At 37.5% G+C, this 21,824-nt stretch overlaps 2 protein-coding genes across 2 annotated transcripts in view; both read right to left on the reverse strand.

Annotated features, from left to right (window-relative positions):
- LOC128860827 (peroxisomal ATPase PEX1) overlaps nucleotides 1-2,939 on the reverse strand; it is a 54,103-nt gene extending 51,164 nt beyond the window's left edge. Inside the window, exons 1-2 of the mRNA XM_054098588.1 lie at nucleotides 2,613-2,939; nucleotides 2,279-2,399 (exon numbers count right to left, since the gene is read on the reverse strand). Of these exons, the coding sequence (XP_053954563.1) occupies nucleotides 2,279-2,399; nucleotides 2,613-2,705 (214 nt within the window). The 5' untranslated portion in view covers nucleotides 2,706-2,939. The remainder of the gene's footprint in view (nucleotides 1-2,278; nucleotides 2,400-2,612) is intronic.
- An 11,104-nt stretch (nucleotides 2,940-14,043) lies between these two features.
- Nucleotides 14,044-20,406, reverse strand: LOC128860828 (autophagy-related protein 2 homolog A). Its single transcript, XM_054098589.1, has one exon. The coding sequence runs from the start codon at nucleotides 20,298-20,300 to the stop codon at nucleotides 14,385-14,387; it is 5,916 nt and encodes a 1,971-aa protein (XP_053954564.1). The 5' UTR covers nucleotides 20,301-20,406; the 3' UTR covers nucleotides 14,044-14,384.
- Between the last annotated feature and the right edge of the window lie 1,418 nt (nucleotides 20,407-21,824).

Raw genomic sequence — 21,824 nt, forward strand, 5'->3', positions numbered from 1 at the left:
AATGTGACGTGCCTATTTACTCCTCATTTAATTGCAACACTTTAATGCCCGGGCGCACTGCAGTTAGAGTGACTGTTTTTGACTGGATATACATAAATCCGTGTCATTTCGGTAACCTAGAACCGACTATATCTGCCTGACCGTGTGCTCGATAACTCGAGCAAAAATTAATATGTCGGGTGTGTTTTTTAGAGCTTGAGAACATAAAATTATTTTTTTATTATAATATGGTATATAATTTCATAGTATTTGGTATAATTTTTTGAATGTTCGCTGCGACTACGAGACTTTTACTTTTTCTAATAAATGTGGACTTATGGCGTCAAAATATTGCAATAAATCGATTGTTAGGCGTGCTGTATGGCAAGTTGCGCTGTCTTGTTGGAACCAAATGTTATCGTTGTTTAGCTGATTCATTTTTGGAAACAAAAATCTAGTCTGCATGGCTTGATAGCGCTCGCCATTCACTGGAACGACAGCTCCTTCTAGATCGTTTATTCTATCGTTATACAATTCATCTTGACTTGTCAAAGCTACCTGAATAGAAATCTGAACACAGTTTGGCACTCTCAACTGTCAAGCATAGTTAGCAATACCGGTAGTTCCTATACAGCTAAAAAAAGCACCCGATATTTCGAAGAAACTTGGTACACATATTACTTTCCGGGGTAGGTTGGTATTGAATTTTGGGTAAAGACGTGTATCTCGATAAAAACTATAATAAAACTATTAATAAAACTCGCCCAAACTTGCTGCACTTATTGTGCTCGATCCCATTATTGAGATTGGACAGCACTCTACGGATTATAGATAATCAAACGGCTAGATTTCTATTCCTAGTAGGCCTAGTGCCTAGGCCAAAAAAGCAAATTTACATATTTCTGATTTCTATGTCAAAATGAAATTATTTTTCCATAAGAATTAATATAGTTACTATATATCTGGTCATGGACTGTGACTCCAGCAGCATTCCCCAAAACATTTATAGGGAATGTTTATGATCGTAAAACAACATGCAATTTTTCTTCTACCGCAGATTGATTTTTTTATAGGATCGTCAATGTAGATAATTCAGTATATTTATTTATAAGCGATTCAATAAATTAATTTCATCACTGAATCATAAATTTATTTATTACTTTAAGCACAAAATAATTTTGGCGGCAAATACATATATTATACAACAACAACAATTATACACCATTTCATATTTTTGAAGCGCTTACTATTTTCATTTCAATTCAAACAATCCTAGATGAAAATAAATAGAGTGCATCTAAACAGGATTCAGTAAATATTTTCAATTAGATAAATTAATGTAGTCTGAATTTTGACTTTTATGTACTTTTATTTGTAGCAATATATGTATGTACACACATATGTAAATACTTTTAGTTTTAGTATTTTTCGGCAGTTGTTCTATGCGAATTGAAGCAGTTTTTTTATTATTAATATAAATATTCCGCATTGTCATTATTTACAAATTTAAATTAACAGTTGTATTTGTTGTAAATTCACTCTAGGCGCACATATTTACCTAATAGTTAATACGAAATTACCGCAGCCTAAATAAAACTATTTGTTGGCATTTTTTGGCAGCGTGTTCAATAGACATTTGATAGGTACAAGGCTGCACTAAAAGTATCTCCCTATTTGAATACACTTGATTTGTACATTTCACAGATGACAGTTACGAAATTAATTGTTTCGAAATGTAAAGGTATCGGCTGCCAGAATGTGGACACATTGTTTCAATGTTCAACTTGAATTCTGGGGCAAATATCCGAGCCTGTGAAATCTACGACTCATGAAACGAGCAAGATTTCCGATCTCACTAAAAAATTAACATGCCTAACGTATATCCTATAATGACAAAAATTCACGCACAATACTAATCGCCTCTTCATATTTATCCTCAAAGCAATTCATTTAGCACCATTTTCCCTAGGGCTTACCCCGTAAAAACAATACGTTTCTTAAGGTTGCCGTGAGTTGTCTTTAATGGTAATGCAAAATAATGAATGAAACTGAACTTGTATTACCTCTAGTGACGAACATCTATCACATAGCATTTTCGAAATGTGAAAATAATAAATTAATTGCTTCAAATAAACACATGCATGCATGCTGGTAAAATGATAAGATTTTTAAATTATGTTTGCAAATTGCAATCAGAGCAAAACAAAATAGGATGATACTTTTTGCATCACCTTGTAGTATAATGAGCAATCAGTGATAAATTAGACTATTTTAAATCGTTATTTTTTAAATTGATTACCGATTTCTTTCGCCACTCTGGCATTGATCCCAATTTCGGTGTCTTTGACTGCGCCCGCATGTGGCGCCCATGATGCGTAGTGTGTGTGCCCGTTGTACTGTAAACTTAAGCAGCCAGTGTCCTAAACCATCAAGTTGTCAGCGTTGCGATAATAAAGCGTGTGAAAGGAAGGAAAATTTATTTTTAACTTTTGACATAACAGGGTAATAAAAAGATTGACGACATAAGTTTGTTACTACAAAGAAGTAGTCATCTTATCTCTCTATATAAATCTCCTCAAGCATCGATGCTTTCGAACACCAGCATGATCACTGTTGTTCACTTTTGTACTCACATATGTTGATACAACACCGTAATAGTTCTCAGGCAGTAAAAGAAAATTACTCTTAGTTGGGCGGAATACCACCTTAAAAGTACGTTTAAACATTTCACTTTATCTCGATTCCTTTACCATAAATAGCTTGTACATAATTTGGCTAAGGCCTGCAATTTCATTGACAGCGTACACTACAATTTTTATTCACATTATCAAATGGAAGAGGTTTTAATAATTCGCGTAATATTTCGCTGCAAATAAAAAAAATTACACAGAATTGGCGCATTAAACCAAATCTACAAATATACTGCCCATTTATCGCAATTTGAACTTTTGTACTTTGAAGTATTTCATTCCCTTATTTCGGTCTTCGTTCTCGTTAATGCGCTGCCAGATCGTGGGGAATAGACTAAAAAACAACAAAATAATTGTAAACTACTAACAAATTGTTTGCATTTTAAAAACGAAGCTGGCCTTACCTTTTTAGAAAAGATTTGTATTGTTCCTAGATTCGTTAGCTCCATGAATGCATTATGTAAAATCTTTTCTCACAATTACCTTAATACCTTTGCATTGGCTAAAATTACAAATTGTTAACAAAATAATTTCAGTCAAATGTATAAAATCTGACAGTGCCAAAACTGCAATAAATACCTACAAAAAAAATTGTGGCGATGTTGGTAGTCACGCACGCCGTCCATATCTCTGCAGCATTATATAACTATTATAAGCGCTGAATAAATCGCATATCAGAACAGCATTATGTTAAATATTTAATGGAATAAAATTTTAGTCCGTTATCAGATTACTGCTTCATTTGAATCCTTGCACTGTTACGCATTATTATTCCAGCATTTGAAGAATAATTTTATATTCAAACCTTCTTGCAATATATTGTTTTAAGATAAAAATATAACTCCTTTATTAATATATTTTTATGATCAAATTAACAGAATAATTACAGAATAATCACATATAAGTAGATGATCTACTCCATCATGCTTAACTCTCAATCCGTAATTAAAAAGCGAGATTTCCCATACAACATGTCTCTCCCAAAAACTGAGATTATAAAATAATCCTAGATAATAACCATACCATAAACGTGTGCCCCCTTATTACTTATATTAAAATGTAATATCGAATATCGAATGCGTATTGCTGCCATAATTTTTTGAAACCTTAGTAAACGTCGCTTACGGACAATTAAATTAGCTATTCCTTCTCCTTGTATTTTCTTCATATCGTTAATAATAATTAAACAAACCATAAACTACAAAATATTCCACCACGGCAATTTCTATAAAGAAAAACCTTTCACAACAGTATTGATAGCTGATTGTCAATTTTGCAGATAATCTTTCATATGTGAACGGGAAGATTAATTTTATGATTTTAATGCATGTGTGAACGTACTTTAACGTATCAAATTTTAAACATTTCAAAAATACATTTTATATACTCTGAGTCTCCCTATGTGGAGTTTTAAATTTGGCATTAATACCAATATGGCAGGGCTGTCTGAAATCTGTGTGAATGACCGAGTCACAACAAAAACGAAGATAATCTTTGTTTTATTTGTTTTGCTCCCACAGTTCATAATTTAACCTCCAGTGCTGCCAGAAAAAATTCCCAATAAATTATGAAAGAGCTTTTTGTATTATTTTTGTTATAATTAATCAAAATATTACATAATTATAAATATTTACCTTCTACATTGTTATAATTCCTCACAATCCTCTCATTTTTTGTGCATATGCTGATAGAGCTCCATGCTGCCTCCGATGACAAATGGGTTTGAAAATAAATTAATTCAATGAATAATTAATTGCTATTGGAAAATTGGATTGGACCAATTAATGAAGGCTAATTTCCTTGCAGTAGTAATTTTGCAAAATCTTATATTCCGAATGGTTTTGTTGACACCTAATTAATATCAGCTTAATTCAACTCCAAATTTTGTTTTTCAAACGCGTAACTTTATGTATTTGAAATATAGTAAAACTTAGCTTAAGTTAAAACTTTGACTATTAAGTGCTTTAATCACTTAAGTACTGTCAATCAACCACTACCCTAAACATATTATCCTCTATCCCTATATTTGCGATATTATTTATTAAAGTATGTGTAGAGGAAATGAGATGAGGTCAATTTTAATAAATACATTAAAAAAAAAAATTGTTTAAAATTGGGGGTGGATGGGTGCCGTACAGAAAATGGGCTGGTTAAGTGCACGGCAGCTACTGGGTAAAATAGGTCAGACAGAAGCAATTCTAAGTTATTTTTGCAAGAAACTCCGATAAAAAAGGCGAAAATACTGACGAATATTAAGACGAGATAAAGCCTCCCATGGGTCTAATAGCAGGAGATAAAAACTGATATCAAAGTTACGTTCCACGTACGTGTTCTAGAAGTTGCAATGCTGGCATATGATGGCCAGGTCCAAAACACAATACAGTATCCGTTGGAGCATACGAGAATACCAGGCGAAGATGTAGCGCCTACAACCGCGATGGAAGTAGTTCTCCAGTTAATCCCGCTACTGCTTCCTAGATCCCCAATATGGGGAAGCAGAAATACAAAGCAAAGTGCGTGATTACATTTAGCATGGTAAATGTCACAATCGATCTTTGTCCCCTTCTCGTTTCAAGTTGCAGTGTGCGGCATCCTCTGGATAAGCTAGGGACATCCGTCCGTAGTGAACTAAAAAATAACTCCAATGAAAGATCCAAATAAGCTGACATCGTCGCACTCCAGGAAATGCGATGGACTGGGCAGGTATGCTCTAAAAAGCCTTCCTGTTACATTTACTACAGCTGCCATAAAACGAAGCACGAATTCGGAGTAGGTTTTGCGGTTGGGCGGAGACTTCGCCACCTTTTCTCCCAGTTGAAGCCCGTGAACGAAAGACTTTCCTTACTCCGGGTAAAAGTTAAACTACACAACCAGAACCGAATTTGCGTGCACGCAAGCACACTTCTACGAAAGCTTGGAAGTCCCCTACGACCACTACCCCCGCCAAGATATCAAAATCGTACTTGGCGATTTTAATGCCAGAGAGGGCAAGGAAGGTGTTTTTGACTCAACCATCGGAAAATTTAGCCTTCACCACGAAACCACTGGCAACGGTATGAGGCTGATCGACTTCACTGTGGCGCGGAACATGGTAGTAAGTAGCATCAGATGCCAGCATCGAGACTACCTGGCGACGCGTGCCACGATGGAGCGATATCACAAGAAACGGGATGTGGAAAGACGTGAGCTCGAAGTGCTTGAAATCCTGGGCGACAGGAACATGGCCCGAAAGTTGTATCAAAATGTCAAGCGCCAGACCAAAGGTTTTAAGACCGGCCCAAAAATGAAGCATCGATCTGGTGACGGATGACCAAGGCACTCTTAGGTTATGGAGGAATCACTTCTCCCAGTTGCTTAAGAGTGGATGTAGCAGCGTAGACGGGGAAGTAGATACCGATACCCCAGTCGCTGACGATGGAATCATCGTGCCCCCACCCGACCTATATGAAGTGCGAACATCTATTAGGTGACTCAAAAACAATAAAGCCGCTGGAACAGCCGGAGCTATACAAAGCTAGAGGTGTGGAGCTGACAAACCGCATGCATTAACTCCTTTGCAGGATATGGTCGGATGAGAGCATGTCAAGCGAATAGAACCTGAGTTTGCTGTGTCCAATACATAAGAAGGGTGATCCTGTAACCTGCGCAAATTACCGCGGGATAAGCCTGCTTAACATCGCATACAAGGCTCTGTCGAACATATTGTGTGAGAGAATGAAGCCCATCGTCAACAAACTGATTGGACCCTATTAGTGCGCCTTCAGACCTGGTAGGCCCACCATAGGCCAAATCTTCACAATGCGCCAAATCCTGGATAAAACCAATAAAAAACAACTCGACACGCACCACCTCTTCATCGATTTCAAAGCCGCCTTTGATAGCCCGGATAGAAATCACTTCTATGCCACTATGCCTGAGTTTGGTATCCCCATAAAACTAATACCAGTGTGTAAGATGACGCTGCGCACTACCACAAGCTCCGTCAGAATCGGAAATAACCTCTCCGAACCGTTCGATGCCAAGCGAGGTTTCAGACAAGACGATTCTCTATTTTGTGACTTTTTCAACCTCTTGCTGGAAAAAATCCTTCCCGCTGCCGAGCTAAACCACACTGGTACTATCTTTCATAAGAGTACCATGCTACTATCATATGCCGACGACATCGACATTATCGGCGAAACCAACCGCGTTGTATGCTCGGCAACTCCAGTTTAAAAAGAGAGGCGAGCAATGTGGCTCTTGCGGTGAATGAGGGTAAAACAAAGTACCTGCTGGGAGTCTTCGCATCTTGGACGGAGACTTCGCCACCTCAGCCAGTGTTGACAACCAACAATTTGAAGTTGTGAAGGACTTTGTCTACCTTGGGATCAGTATTAATAACAGAAATGACGTTAACCTGGAGATCAAGTAACGAGTACCGCGTACGGTGGAAGGGAAGGAAGGCGTGGAAGAGGAAGACCATATCTCTGTTGGAAAGAGCAAGTGATGCAGGACCTTGGATTCGGCCAAAACCGACACACGGTTGTAGCGCCACTTAAGTAAGCAAGTAAGAGAAAGTTTTGGCAAAGGAAAAGTGATCAAATCTAAGGACACGGAATAGTTGGGCTTATCCTACTGCCCAGAGAAAACATCATTAAGGACATAATATTTGAGAAGAGGCTTAAGATTGAGGCGGACAAATTTGAGCACACCTTGAAAGGAAGCTCCAAGAGTGTACCCTGCACTGGTATATAGATGACTCGAAAAAAACGAAGCACTGGGATTTATGGTCCCCAACAAATCCGTCTGGGCCGATGGATAGTTTTCCTAGCAGAAGTGTCTTCCAAACGTGAGTGTAAGTCATCTGTGAACTCCGGAATGAGCGAATTTCCATTCTGAGTGACAGTCAAGCTGTACTTCAAGGCTTTTTCCTCATTTGAGATGAAGTCTTCACTAGTCCTGGAGTGCAATGAGAAATTAAATTTACTAGAGCGCACAATCATATTCGGCTTATATGGACCCGAAAATAAAGCAGTGGCTGGAACAGCTTCGGCCTCGTTACTAATACGACCCGAGCACTTCTCTTTGTTAAAACAACTTGTTTCCTACCCTCCCTCCAGGTTTGGAGAATACGCAGAAAAAGAGCCACTCGAACGTTTTTAAAGTACGGTTTGTGATTAAAAGTATACGCTCTGTTCCCACGCCTAGTTCCTTATTAAACTCAGGATAGATCTCGATTGGATTGAGCGTATGTATCTTTCTTCTGGCTGCGGTTGGCCAAGATGTCTCCACCTTCTCCGCGCTATAGCACTGCGTTCCAGGAGAAGGGGCATTGGAGTCTCCTGAGATTGGTCACAGAGACGCCAACAGTCAGTAGAACAAATCCCCTAAAATTCAGTTATTGCCCCAGCAACTCCTGAAACGCCAACGTATTTTTGCGATTAAATACAACTTAGAAAAACTTCATTAGCCTTTTGACCTGCCCAATTATTTTTATCACTGGACAATTTTATGTAATAACTATGTTTTTGACATCGATACAATGTTTTTAGCTTCTTCATTAACGCTTTGGGGACCAGCGTCGGCATATATCTGCCCAAATTAGTTCGTAGCTGCAAGGCTCGCGACCTTCGTCGTTCTGAGCGATAAGATTCCCATAGGTGTAGTAAAAGAGTAACGTTTTCTTTCAAAGACATTAGGGTCCATTAGCGATGAAGTCTTATCTTCCTTATAACGAAAACTTACGATGTGAGACGACGGTAGTCAGAACTAATTTCTGTTCTTCGATTCAGTCTCTCACTGTCACTGCCAGAGGAATCAGCAAGCTTTTTATGTATTTTATATTTTATCCTACGCACGATGGCTAAGCGATCTAGCGATGATACGTTAGATAGTGACAGTTCTGATGAATATAACTTTGATAAGACGGAAGATGACGGCATTACTTCGTCAATTGGAAGTGAAATCCGTACAATAAGGAATCCCCTCAGGCATTTCAACTTTAGCATTGATAGCAGTTTGTTTATAATTATTTTTTGATTTTATGAAATTTGTTTCTTGTGTTAAATAAAGCCGTCGATTTTTAATAACGTCCAATGCATTTATTTTCTTTACTGCGCACACGAGCGGCCCCGTCCCCAAAGTATCAGGTCAGTCCATAAGTTCGGGCGCATTAACCCATAATTTCACTTTTGTTCGATTTTTGCATACAAAAACTTATTCGCGGAATATAACGGAACTATTCATATTTTCTTTGATATATTGTGCATTCAAGAAGTGATTTTAATCGCGGATAGAAGCACGTGTTGTTAAAAAATAAAATGGAATTTTCGAACGCGTATAAGAGGCATATTTTGTATTTTTTGTATAAAAGTGGTAAAAATGAAACAACCGCTGCTACAGAAATAAACACTGTTCACGGAGAGGATACGGTGAGTGTAAGGACTGCGCAAAAGTGGTTTTTAAAATTCCGAAGTGGTAACTGCGACGTGGAGGATGCCCCTCGCACTGGTCGTCCTGAAGTCTTTAACTCCGACGCCTTGCTCGAACTCTTGGAAGCTGAGACAAATTTGATAGTCGATATGAAGCTCAGAGGTTAAATTCATCGCAAGGAACAGTTCACAGGCACTTACTTCAGTTGTGAAAGGTTTCAAAGCTGGGTTCCAAAAATGGGTTCCGCATAGACTTTCCGTCGCCAACCTTCAGCAGAGAGTGAATGTGTGTTCTCAGCTGCTGCAACGGCTTGAAAATGAAAGTTTTTTGAACCGTATCGTTGCTGGGGATGAAAAATCTGTCCTTTACAATAATCCTGTTCGCAAACGCCAATGGTTAGATAAAGATGAAACACCAAAACCGCCCCTAGAGATGGCCTTCACCCCAAGAAGATTCTCCTCTCTATTTGGTGGTATATGGCCGGTAGTGTTTATTATGAACTTCTGGAACCAAACCAGACGATAACTGCTGATTATTACTCCCATCAGCTATCGAACCGTCTTTATTGAATAGACACAAAGTTTTGTTTCACCACGGCAACGAAATACCTCATACCGCAAGGCAAACATTAGGCAAGCTGAACGAGCTCGGATGTGAGCTAATGCCGCACCCACCATACTCTCCGGATATTGCACCATGTGATTATCACCTTTTCCGTGGACTTCAATTCCATATGAGTAACAAGAACTACTCCTCAAAAGAAGCTATAAAAAGGGATATCGAAGCGTATTTTGGCTCCAAGGACAAACAATTTTTTGAGCAGGGAGTTAAACATTTACCTAAACGTTGGGAAGACATTGTAAATAATGAGGGATAATATATTATTGATTAATAAATACTTTAGACATCTTTTTTATTAATTTTAAAACCACCTTTAAAAACGCACGAACTTATGGACTGACTTGATATATTATAATTGTTTGTAAAAGCGAAACGAAATTTAATGAAATTGAAATTACTCATTGAAAAAATTAAAAAAAAAATTATTTACTTTTATTTGTAATCTAAGTATTTTTAATTGGGATTGAAATAGCTCGGTATGACTTTTATGAAAGAGCATGTAAGGAATACATTCTATACAGAATTTTATATAAGGGGGTATAAAACGACTGACTTTCGAATACTCAAATAAAACTGTATTTAAGAGCTTACCTTTTAGTAAATATGTCCGACAACCTAAAATTCAATCGAGTAAATAAGTTATAGCTTAGTTGGCCTTTAACTATTTAAATTTTTAAAAGAACAAAGGTTAGGCTAGGTTAGCCAGGCTTCTTATCTAAGACAAGAAACTCGGTATTACTTTAAGTGCAGGACATTCACAGAGGAGGTGGTGTACCGACTCAATTTCTTCTTCATCTTCACAGCTTGTGCAGAGGTGAGGTACACCCTTTCTACTGGCTAAGGTGCCAATAGTGCAGCGACCCATTATAATACCTGTGAGGACACTGGTATTTGATCAGTTGAATCCAAACAGACATTTTGTCCTTTTAAGATTCAGTTTTGGCCAGAGGGCTTCGGAGATCCTATTTCTATTGGATTCCGCTCAAATCAATCGTAGTGAAAATTCGTTTAGCGGAATGCTTATGTCCTCTTTCATTTCCCTCCACTCCAGAGCGGTCAGGGACCCAAAAAAGTGTGGTGTTGTGTTGTTGAATAAGCGAACGCGACCTTTTGCATTCTTTAACACATCTTGAATTGATGGGCGCTGAGGCCAAAGCCTTGATCGCTACTTGACTATCCACAAAAATGATAAGGTTTGCCGGAGATAAGTAAGCCCATTAGTCTTATCCTTTTTGGTGTTTTGTCTATAGCGTAGATCTCAGCTTGAAAGACGTCACACCGGCTTAGGAGTCTAAAGAAGCAATTTAAGGATAATTGTTCCGGGTGCACTCTCGATCCAGTGTCATTGTCCATCTTTAAGCCGTCGGTATAAATATGATGACCACTATCATCTGATTTGACTCTGTTGTGTCAAAAGAACAAAGGAAAGGTTCGAAATATTTATGTAGCACATTTCGGAGTATTAAAAACATTACGCTTAAAAATTTTTAGTTTTAGATAACAAAGGTTCTGCCAAAGTTCTTAAAGTTAGAACCGCTAAAGTCAGATAAATTTGTCAGAAAAAGGTAAGGATGAAAGGTAGAATATTTTAAGAACCTTTTACTTTACTTAATACAAGCGAACAACTTGACTAGCATTAGCATGGTTTCATCCTTGCAGACACCTGCTTCAGCCAGAGCCGCCTCTTAGGCACGTCAGGAGACACCTTTTAAACTATGCCGATGAGATCCAGGACAAAACTGACAGAAATCTACTGGATCAGACAGTATTCAGACACTCAATAAACGACATTCACCGGGAGATCTTCACCATCTTCTTAAGCTCCCACCCTGCAAATGCCGTAATCGGAGACCTACCACCACCTATTGCAGATGAAGAGGTCCAGATTCCCCGTGAGACACGCGTAACACTGGGGCAACTACGTTCTGAATATTGTAGCAGGTTAAACTCCTACTTATTCAGAATTGACCCCGACATACCAAACATATGTCCGGCATGTGAAGATACCCCGCTCGACACTAACCACCTTTTCACATGCCCTCTAAAACCTACTCATCTAACTCCCCTCTCCCTCTGGACCCAACCCGTCGAAACAGCATGTTTCCTGGGCCTACCTTTAGGTGAGCCAGACGAAGACGACCGGTGATATACCCTACGCTGACGGGGCTTCTTTTACTGTTAAAACAACAACTCGCATTACCATATCGTATATTGCTTTGTACTGCAGGGAAAATGTTGACTTGCATGGTGATCCTTTGTAATAACCCCGAAATCCTAAAAAAACAAAAATAGTATTTATTCGATAAATTCGTAGAAGATGAAAGTCTTAATGGACTATTTTTTATGCTTCATTTTATTAATTTTATACGGTTGGAAAATACGATTTTTAGAGACTTCTCGACTTTGGTGACACCTGTGGACCTTTGTTTTTTTCTTTCCAAAAATATTCTAATGCCATCAATGTGAGTATGTATGCTGCTAATATGAGTAAAATCGAAAAGTAAATAGAAATTTAAGATATGTTTGGGCTCAGTTCCACCCTACGATACTATGAATAGGATTTTCTTTTTAATGTCCTCCAGACAACGAGTTTTTCAATCATTTTTTGCGAAAAACTGAGAGTAATTATTATCTTAAAAGAAATTACATATTAATATTCATACTGGAAATTAAATTAAAAAAATGGCGGCGCTACGTGGCACCTTTAATTTGAGCCGTGGAATGTACAGCCTCTTGTAATAAACTGAAATCAACCTGCAACTTTCTATTAAGTTTAAAACATTGAAAATATATTCTTTAGATTGTAAAAGAATTTTTAGGGCAAACAAAAAAAATGGAAAACTTGAAAGAGCTGGAACAGCTGCCTCCTTAAAATATCGAATGCAATGTCATCTTGCGGATACAAATAAACTTGCAACGGCTTCTGAGTCTATAGGCCACATTCACACAGGCCAAGCACAAATGGGCTCATCACATTTTTCCCCGAACGAATATTTTTCTTCTATGTACACCTATTTTCTTGCTTAGCTCAATTCTGCCCCTTACGTAAGACATTTTAAATTGTATTATAATTCAAAGTGAGTGAATAATAAATAATATTGAAGGTCCGCGTATCAAACTTCATCAATTTCATAATATGAATTTATTTCGCATGCAGTCAATTATTATTACGCTTCGCCTCAAATATAAACTGAATTATAGTAAACGTTTAGAATTGCCGGTGTTTGTATACATTTTTTATAAAAAAAAACAAAAAAATTTCTTCACGTTTCCCTTCTCATAACAATTATTGCATATTGGCAATCACATACCTACAGTATAGTATTAAAAAATATATCATTGTTCCTTCGTGGAATACTTGAATACCAGGTTATTTGCACTCACTTGTGATCTACTCTACCATTGAGTCAAAATCTCTTTTTCAATATGTACATGCGTGTAAATGCTGGTACGAATCTGCTTCTGCTCAAGTTCGGTAATGTACATATGTACATACATATAAAGAGTTTGCAAATAAGAGGTGTTATTTTGATATTCAAAGAAAAATGTTACTTTTTAATATAAATGAGCGGATGTCTATTTCATTATAAAGAGGAAGGTATGCCGTTAATAGTAGAAAATAATATCAGGCAAATGACCACCACGACCACGCTTACCGACCGGCATGTGAAGGTACCCCGCACGACACTAACCACCTCTTCACATGCCCCCTTAAACCGACTCATCTAACCCCCCTCTCCCTCTGGACCCAACCTGTCGAAACAGCATGTTTCCTGGGCCTACCCCTAGATGAGCTAGACGAAGACGAACGATGATGTGGCTACACTGACAGGGCTACCTATGCTGTTAACAACAACAACAACCACGCTTACAGGACAATATCCTTTTCATGAAATTTTCCATAACCGAATTTCAAAGTGGCTGCCCTTTATCCTCGATAACCTCACGAATTCCAACTTTGAGGTCTTGAGTCAACCCTGGGTAGTTGGCGTAGACCTTCTCTTTCACGTGGCCCCAAAGAAAAAAGTCAATTGTGCCCAATTGTGATCACCTCTTCGAGAGATAACACGTCCCGGAAACTTTTTCCGTAAAAGATCAATGGTTTCGTTGCTTGTGTGACACGTAGCGCCGTCTTGTTGAAAATAAACGTTGTCCAGATCAATACCATCCAATTCCGGCCATAAAAACCTTCAATCATCAATAATCAAATCAAAATAACACCTGTTATTGGAAAACCCTTTATATGTATAATAGTTTCGAATTTATTACAAACATATCTGTGGGCTTTCGACAAAATAACGATTGAATCTTAAAATTTTTTGTTTTATGATAGATCTGGTCTTAAATTAAAACGTTTAAAATTTTATTTGAATATTCGTATGAAGTTTTATCAATAGCTTTGAATAAGTAAAAATTAGTTGTTTTATTAAAACACAATTTAATTGTTGCTGTTGTTGCAGCAGTTTACTGCTTAATAGTTGGTTGATTAGTCGTTTTTAGTTGTTTGTCGAACGTCCACAGCTATGTGCATACCACACTTTGTGACTTCATACATTTTCTTACCACCACTCTGTAAATTTATTTTGAAAAATTAAAGATTTTCATTTAAACGTATAAAATTTATTATTAGAATGCATATTTATCTAATAATTTACAAGTTATATTATATTTAAAAGAGATAATTTAATCATTGTCAGTTTTCCACTTTTCACGCGCTTCAACCTTAGCTTCAGGTACAAGAGAGCTCTTAACTCCGCCCAAGATGTTGGTTGTAGCCTGAGTGGCCAAAACTGCAGGGCAAACAACCAGTTGTGGTATTTGCCTCATTACAGCACCTACGGCTCCGGTATAACCTTTCTGATCATGCTCTGCCACAGCGGTTTCTATGAGAGTTGCCGCAGAATCATTTATCCCCTCCTTTACTATCAGGTACGCATTTGTCACACCTTCCCTCATATCTTTTGGCCTTTGTGCTCGTTTCTTTTTATCCCTACGATGCGTACGGACTCTTCCAATCGAGGGTCCAGAAGACACCATGTCAAAAGCAGTCTCAGCTGTGAATTGTAAAAGTTGGATCACACGCGATGTTATTTCTAGCGCAGCAAGTGCAGTTCTAGCTGTGAAACTTTGTGCGCCAAGCTGAAGTCCTCTTATTATGCGACCATCCCTTTGATATTGCTCAATTGGTAAACGGAATAAATCAATAACACCTTGTATAAATTGTACAAAAGTGTACGTTGGCCCAACACCCTTTAAAATTTTTGGTAGTTGATTTCTTTTAATATCTTTCAACCACTCCTTACATAAATATGTTACTAACTTTTCAATGCCCAGAAAGCCGCGACGGTGAATAATTTTCTTTAAACGAATTTCGGAGCATTGCAATTGACCTAAGCCCATCAGTAGCCCTGTAATTGGACCCCGTGATAGCTCAACTCGACGACCGTGATAGTCAAAACGTATTGGCACATCTGGACCAAATACTACTTCGCGGAAGTAAATTGGCGCAGACTTATCTTTGGCTTCTGTTGGGTCCAATGACTTACCCGCTACTTCATTTTCAAGTAAATCAAGATTTGTCGATATTAGTTTTCTAACTTGTACCTCGTCATCCATCTCAGGCACCTCGACATCCATTATTGGCTCTTGAATTTCCGAAGGCGAATTATTGTCCGTATATTGTGTTTCCTTCATATCACTTCCCATATTGGTGAAAAAATCCGCCAGGAAAATAAGAGTGTCTTGATCGATATGAAGCCGCATTGGCAGTAATGATATCCGAAGTGAACATTCTTCAGCAGCACTAAGCTTAGGATTTGGTCGAACATGTAGAGCCTTTACAACGACCATTTGTTGTGGAGTTTTATGTGATGAAGTCTTGGTGTGGGGATGGTATAAGAACTTATTAATTTCGGACGATTGCAAGCGGTCCCTAATTTCAATATCATGTATAACTAAAACTTGTCGCGAAGCTTGGGCTGTATAGCTTGGGTAGATTTCGTGCGAAAGACGAACTTTTGTAAGTTGAATCTCGACAATGACTTCATGGTTACGCTGAATCCCGCCAACTGATTTCCATGAGATATCTTTCGGTTTTTTCCCTCCACGAACAAATTTATCTCCTTTTGAATATGAGACGCCGTACTTATAGGCATCAGACATGCGCAAGTGACTTACTTCACTTTTTGAACAATCATCCTCTTGAGTGGATGCAAAATCCTTGCCACCATACATATGCCAAGTGAATGTCATTTCGCAAAGTGTGTAGCGTGAAACAGGTATAGGAAAATCTTCCGGAGCTTTAAGTAGATCATGTTTATCGGAAGGTGGACAAAAATGATTGTCTACGATTCGCAACGGATCATCACACATTTTCAGTTCCCTAAACCCGCATTTCGATAGGCGCTGTCGCTCGTTTTCTGAAATTACACAATATTCGTCCTCGTGTGCTTTACGTCGCTGCATATTATATATTTGTTCCATATTTACATCGCCCAAATCTGATTTTACTTGTGGCAGTACTTCTATTTTAGGTTCAGCCGGGGTATATGATGTCGTCATTACGTGGTGCTCAAAATTAAGAATTTCGCACATCTCGTTACTTGCTCCGTATTCAATGTCTGATGCGTTAGATTGTTGTTCATCTGGGAAATAGTAGGGTTCAACGTCATGGACTGAAAAACGTACGCTTTTCGAAGTTGAAGGCGAATCACTTATTGTAACGGTTTCACGAAGAGCTTCCGCCATCATCAAATTCACTCTTTCCTGTTGCCATTGTTGTTGAGATACACGTTGGTCATCTGTCGAAAATGATTCACTTTTCTCAATTTCAGACTCCTGGGATATGGTGCTTGTCGCATTTTGACCCGATTCAACGGAGTCCCCATCATTGGCTAAATGTTCGATAAGTTGTGCTAAAGCTTTTCCGGAATCGCAACAAGTCCTTAAATGAGCATCGTGCACCGAGCATCTCAAGTCGAATTTGGGATGTTTCTCCGAAGAGTTTTCATTCAGCCGTAATGAAATATCGAAAAATCCGATGTCAAGCAAGGGAACCAAGTACTTTGAATCAATTAATAACTTTTCATTTTTTGGTTGCTGTATTTTTTCTTCTTTATAAGGTGCGATAGATAATATGAATTCTTCAATTATAAATCGGAGATTACAGCCAGCTACTGCAGATATTACATTACTGCTAATTGTGAAAGCACCCAATTCCACAACAGCTCTATAATCAAAATTGGTTGGCCTATAGTCGATTGCACAGTTCCACAGATGTAATTGCATTTCCGTGATTATACCGAATGGTGTGTAACCCTCTATTGGGTAGTCGATAACATCAAAAAAGTCAATAAGCTGGTGTAGCCAAAATTGGTTGGGTATCAGAGAGTGGTAACGCAGCGTTGCTTGTTGAATGCCGGTCGTGACCCTTAACCGTTTTATTCTCTGGTCCGTTACACGTTTTGTTTCAACCACCAAAGAAAGCATTTCCCTCTCCTTCATTGTGGGTTGATTTGACTTTGACAGGCCTTCTGGAGTTTTATATAAAGTTTTTCGCATATACCAATCATTTTCGTTAGAGGCAGATGTAGACAGTGTTGAGGACATTTGAGGTATTAGTCCACAATGATCCATTTCGAGATCTCTTAATTCAAGGCATAAATAGCAAAGGTTTTTATTATCATTATAACCACTGACAGAAAATATTTTAAGCTCTTCCAGCTTAATATTAATTTTACCCAAATCTTCAGGCTTAATTTGTGTTTCTGTGTCACGTATAGGCACAAATAATACAACCGAAGCATTTTCTATTGAAATTTCTATAGACAAATTGCTCTTTTGAATATCAGGCTCCTCTTGCTGCATGTCTTGTGATCTGTTAGAATCATGTACGGAAAAATATATGCTTTCAGTCATTGACATATCTTTAAGATTAATGTTGAGACTTCCGTTCGAATCGCTTTCCTCGGAATCAGATAAACCGCATTCATTGAAATTTCTCAATCTGGGTGATGTAGCCGATATATTGTATAAGCTTTGTTTATTTTCAGTGTTGTTCAAACTGCTTGAATTGAAAATAGGTGAACTGGGTTCCCACATCAAAAGATCAGAGTTGAACCGATTATATATAACCTCGTACATTTGCTTGGATATCAACACGACTACTGCGTTGGGTATATTTACTTGAACCTGAATTTTTGACGTTCGCATTGTAGCGTTGCAGAATTCCCTTAATTCTTCTGTTTCGCCTGGTAGCAAAATAGTCTCCGACTCTGTATTGTCTTGTTTATTATGTAAGGTGTCGCTTTCTCTACATACACGTTTGGAACTAAATGGCAGTCTATCTCCACGCCCCGTCCTGCTGTACAAATGTTCATCCAAGCAACTATTTTTTAACTTTATCCAATAATATTTATCTGGAATTGTGACACTAATTCTAACATAATCCAAAACTTTTGATTGAGTTCTGCCGGAGTTAGTTTTTAATATCCAGATTTTATTTTCTACGTTTTTCTCGACATAATATACATTTACTTCATTTGAAAGTAGCTCAACCACACCGGAAACAAAAGATAGACGCACGTAATCAAGGGAAATTAATAAATAATCGGTACGGATATTTTGTTGCCACCAAGGAACACGATTTGGGTCGTGAATCGGTCGCGCGTCAAATATTGGAAAACGTAATTTCACCAGCAAAGACGCTGAAGTCAAATTTATAGTGATTGTAGATTTTGGCGCTTCCTGTTGCTTCAGATAGCAGGAGGGCGTACTAAATGAAGAGAATGCAGCAAAAGGAGAAGGCCCCAAAATTGCACTTAACCGGTCGTAAATGGAAATATCCAATTCTAATTCACCCTTCTGCAATGTAATGTCGACAATTTTTGAATTGGCATCCGATTTAATGTTTACAGCTATATCAGCACCAGTGAAACTGTCAGTTCGATCGAAAGTGATTAATTCAGAGGGTTTCTCATTCAAAACCTCAAATAAATCCACTCTCTGTGCAATTAGAGTAAATTTGGACAATAGCGCTTGTCTGATTCGATGCTGCCTTCCTTCGGAAACTATGGGTGACACACGTAGAAATATATGATTTTTCCCCTCCGTTATCTTAGCTGAGTCCACTTTGTTATCAGCCATTTTTTGCAAATTTTCAAAAAATTTATTGGCAAACCCAATCATGTTTTGCTCGCTGGTTATGTTTAGAGGAGTCTGATTGCTGGTAGAACTTTCAACTAAAATATCTTCTATTAAAATTATAGAAACAAATGAGCATACTTTGAGTGAAAAATTTAAAATTTCTCCCGAATATTCCAAACTTGATGTTTTACGTTGCAGCTTCGACAAACCAGTTATCGTAGTGCTGGAACTAATTGAACTGCTGGGCGGGGAATATGCTCTCGGCAAATCTCTCAAGCGATCAAGGCGTATATGTTGTAATGTGTCTCTGTTGGATGCAGCTGTTTCACAATCCATCCAATTTCCTAGTTCTACCTTCTCATCCTTCGTTTGGTACATGTCATTATCATTAGGAAAATTTATTCCAATGTTGTCTTCTTCTTGGACATCACAACTGTCATCCTGAAAGGCGTCTATAAGTTTTAAAATAAGGTGTATTTGCCTGGGAGTGATGAGACTAAAAACTGCACCCATTTCCGTGTTAATGACAACTTTAGGTCCATTGATATTTTCTGATTGTTTCATTTTAATCCGCACATTTAAATGATCCTTAATTTCGAGAATGGGTATAGCAGCAGATTTAAACATTTCTTCGTTGCTGTAACACGAATATCCATCGACTTTCTTCTCTTCTGTGCATACACGCAACCCGCTTATACTAATATTGTGTTTAGCAAACATTGGCAGGAAATATATATTTTCGTCCGACTCCTTTGGGTTATTTGGCGTTGTTGAATGCGAATTTGGATTGTCATCGTGACAGCCCTCCATATATTCTTTTGAATACCTTTCACAACCTGTCTCATTTTCATATATTAGTTTTTTTATTTCAAAGCATAGTGATATAGCTTTCGAGTTATCTGACGATAAATATTCCAAACGGAATATAGTATTTGTGAACGAAGCTTTAATGCGGTTCAATATGTTGTCGATGGTTTCAGCAAACTTTTCAAGGCCAGGAATGGACTTGGTGTCTATTTCTGAAGCATCTTCATTTTCTTCGTCTTTCTGCATCATACACTCTTCCGCCAGCTGCATAGAATTGCTTGCTGATGACCACATTGATTCCAACATAGATGTTCCAATATTTCGCCTTTGCACAGGCCTTACAGATATATCAGCGTCTGAAATCTCAATATAACTACTGTTCGACATTAAAGCATTCCATGGCACAGTCACAGTAAGAAGGCCAATATGGCCTCTGATAACTTCCACAGACCATCCTTGGCTTTCAAATAACTTATTTAATGCATCGACATTTAATGATACGTTTTCCACTGTAGCTTTACCATTATAAAGGTCCACTTTAAGCTGCTCCAAGTTGAGATTTTCTTCTAAAAATTGGCCCAAATAACGTTGTAAAAGATATCTACAAGTTTTAGTTTTGATGGTGGTCCACACGTTATACCACGCCATCCTGTTAACTCGGTTGCTGAAAAACTAAATTTAATTTTCACAAGGCTTTGTTACTTTACGCTTATGCGTCAAAAAACTCCGTTTCAGTAAATATTTGCTTAACATCAGATATAGTGTTGCCCAACGTAAATAAACCAACAGCCATACGAAACCTGAGTTGTGTTCGTTTTTTCTGGTAATAAAAATAAACGGTTAATGGGGACAAAATATACAAGCTCCCGTTGCATCAAATGTGACTTTAGAGAATTGTGCGCTTGGAGGTCATAGAAAATTAGCTGCTTTTTAAAGTGTGAGTACTCCTATTGTTTCCAATTAAACTATTATTGTAAAACAACGAGAACATACCAAGAAAACATACATAGAGTGTGTATATCAAATGAGTTGAATCCCACATCTAATATCAGATCTAACTTAGTTCGGTTATGTTAGAAAATAACTTATTTTTATATATTATTTATAATATTTTACCTAACATTTACTGATAGTTTACATAAATTTATTGCTATGCCTCATGGGAGAACTTCAATCGTTTGACAGCACTTTTCAGAAAAATTAGAACTTGCTACCTCAAAGCTACCACTTTGCTAATAATTATTCAAGCCTATAATAATTGGAGTCAGGTCATGTAGATTTACTTTTCAAAATAGTTTACAAAGAAATGGAAATGGATTCTTAAGAACAATTTTTCTGCTACTCATACGAGTAAGCAAAAAATGTCTACAGCAAAATGTTTAGTCAAAGTAATTTCCTTGCTTTGTCTAACCACACCCTTAGCCACAACTGTTGTTTGAGCTGTTTTTATTACAAGAAAAAACGAACGCTTTGATATTTAAGTGATTTTAGGAGTCTGGCAACTATGTCTGACTATCCAGCTGAGATGCGAATTTGGGCATAGATACAATAATTATCCAGTTGTTTATTTTGTTTACCTTTCGCATCTTAGATTTCTCATATGATGCCAGATGCCGATAAAAATAAATGTACCGAAACTAATTTAATTTTTATTGTATTAGTTTGTTACGAAAAAAATATTGTCGAAATCCGTCGGCCATAGCCCTAAACTAGAACGATTAGTTTTATAAGAATATTTTACAATTTTTTGTTTTATACAATAACAAAAAAACAGGAAATAAAATGTACCATTTTGAAAGCATGGCAAATATCATAGTTTAATGTAATACAAATGTAATAATACATATATTTGTATGTACATCAACATACTATAATATAGCCAGCACACGCGGGGATCTCGTGCATTTTGCATGTATGTTTTCACTTACATATGTATGTATGCATGCACATATTTTACTGCACACATTATACAGAGCCATGTACACACATACATACATATACATTCGTTTTTAGTCAAGGTATTAACCTAGGCCTTTTAAATAGTCCTTTGGTTTAAATACACGACCATTTACACGTAGAAGAACATATTTTGCAAAATTTCCGTAACAAAAACAACTTTTTCTATTTATACATACAATGCATACACATTTTTGTAAAATATGCATCGGTGCA

This window comes from Anastrepha ludens, chromosome 4, assembly GCF_028408465.1.
Source record: "Anastrepha ludens isolate Willacy chromosome 4, idAnaLude1.1, whole genome shotgun sequence".
Taxonomy (NCBI): domain Eukaryota; kingdom Metazoa; phylum Arthropoda; class Insecta; order Diptera; family Tephritidae; genus Anastrepha; species Anastrepha ludens.

Coding starts and splice junctions, on each gene's coding strand:
- LOC128860828 (XM_054098589.1), bottom strand. CDS start 20,300: ATGGCGTGGTATAACGTGTGGACCACCATCAAAACTAAAACTTGTAGA.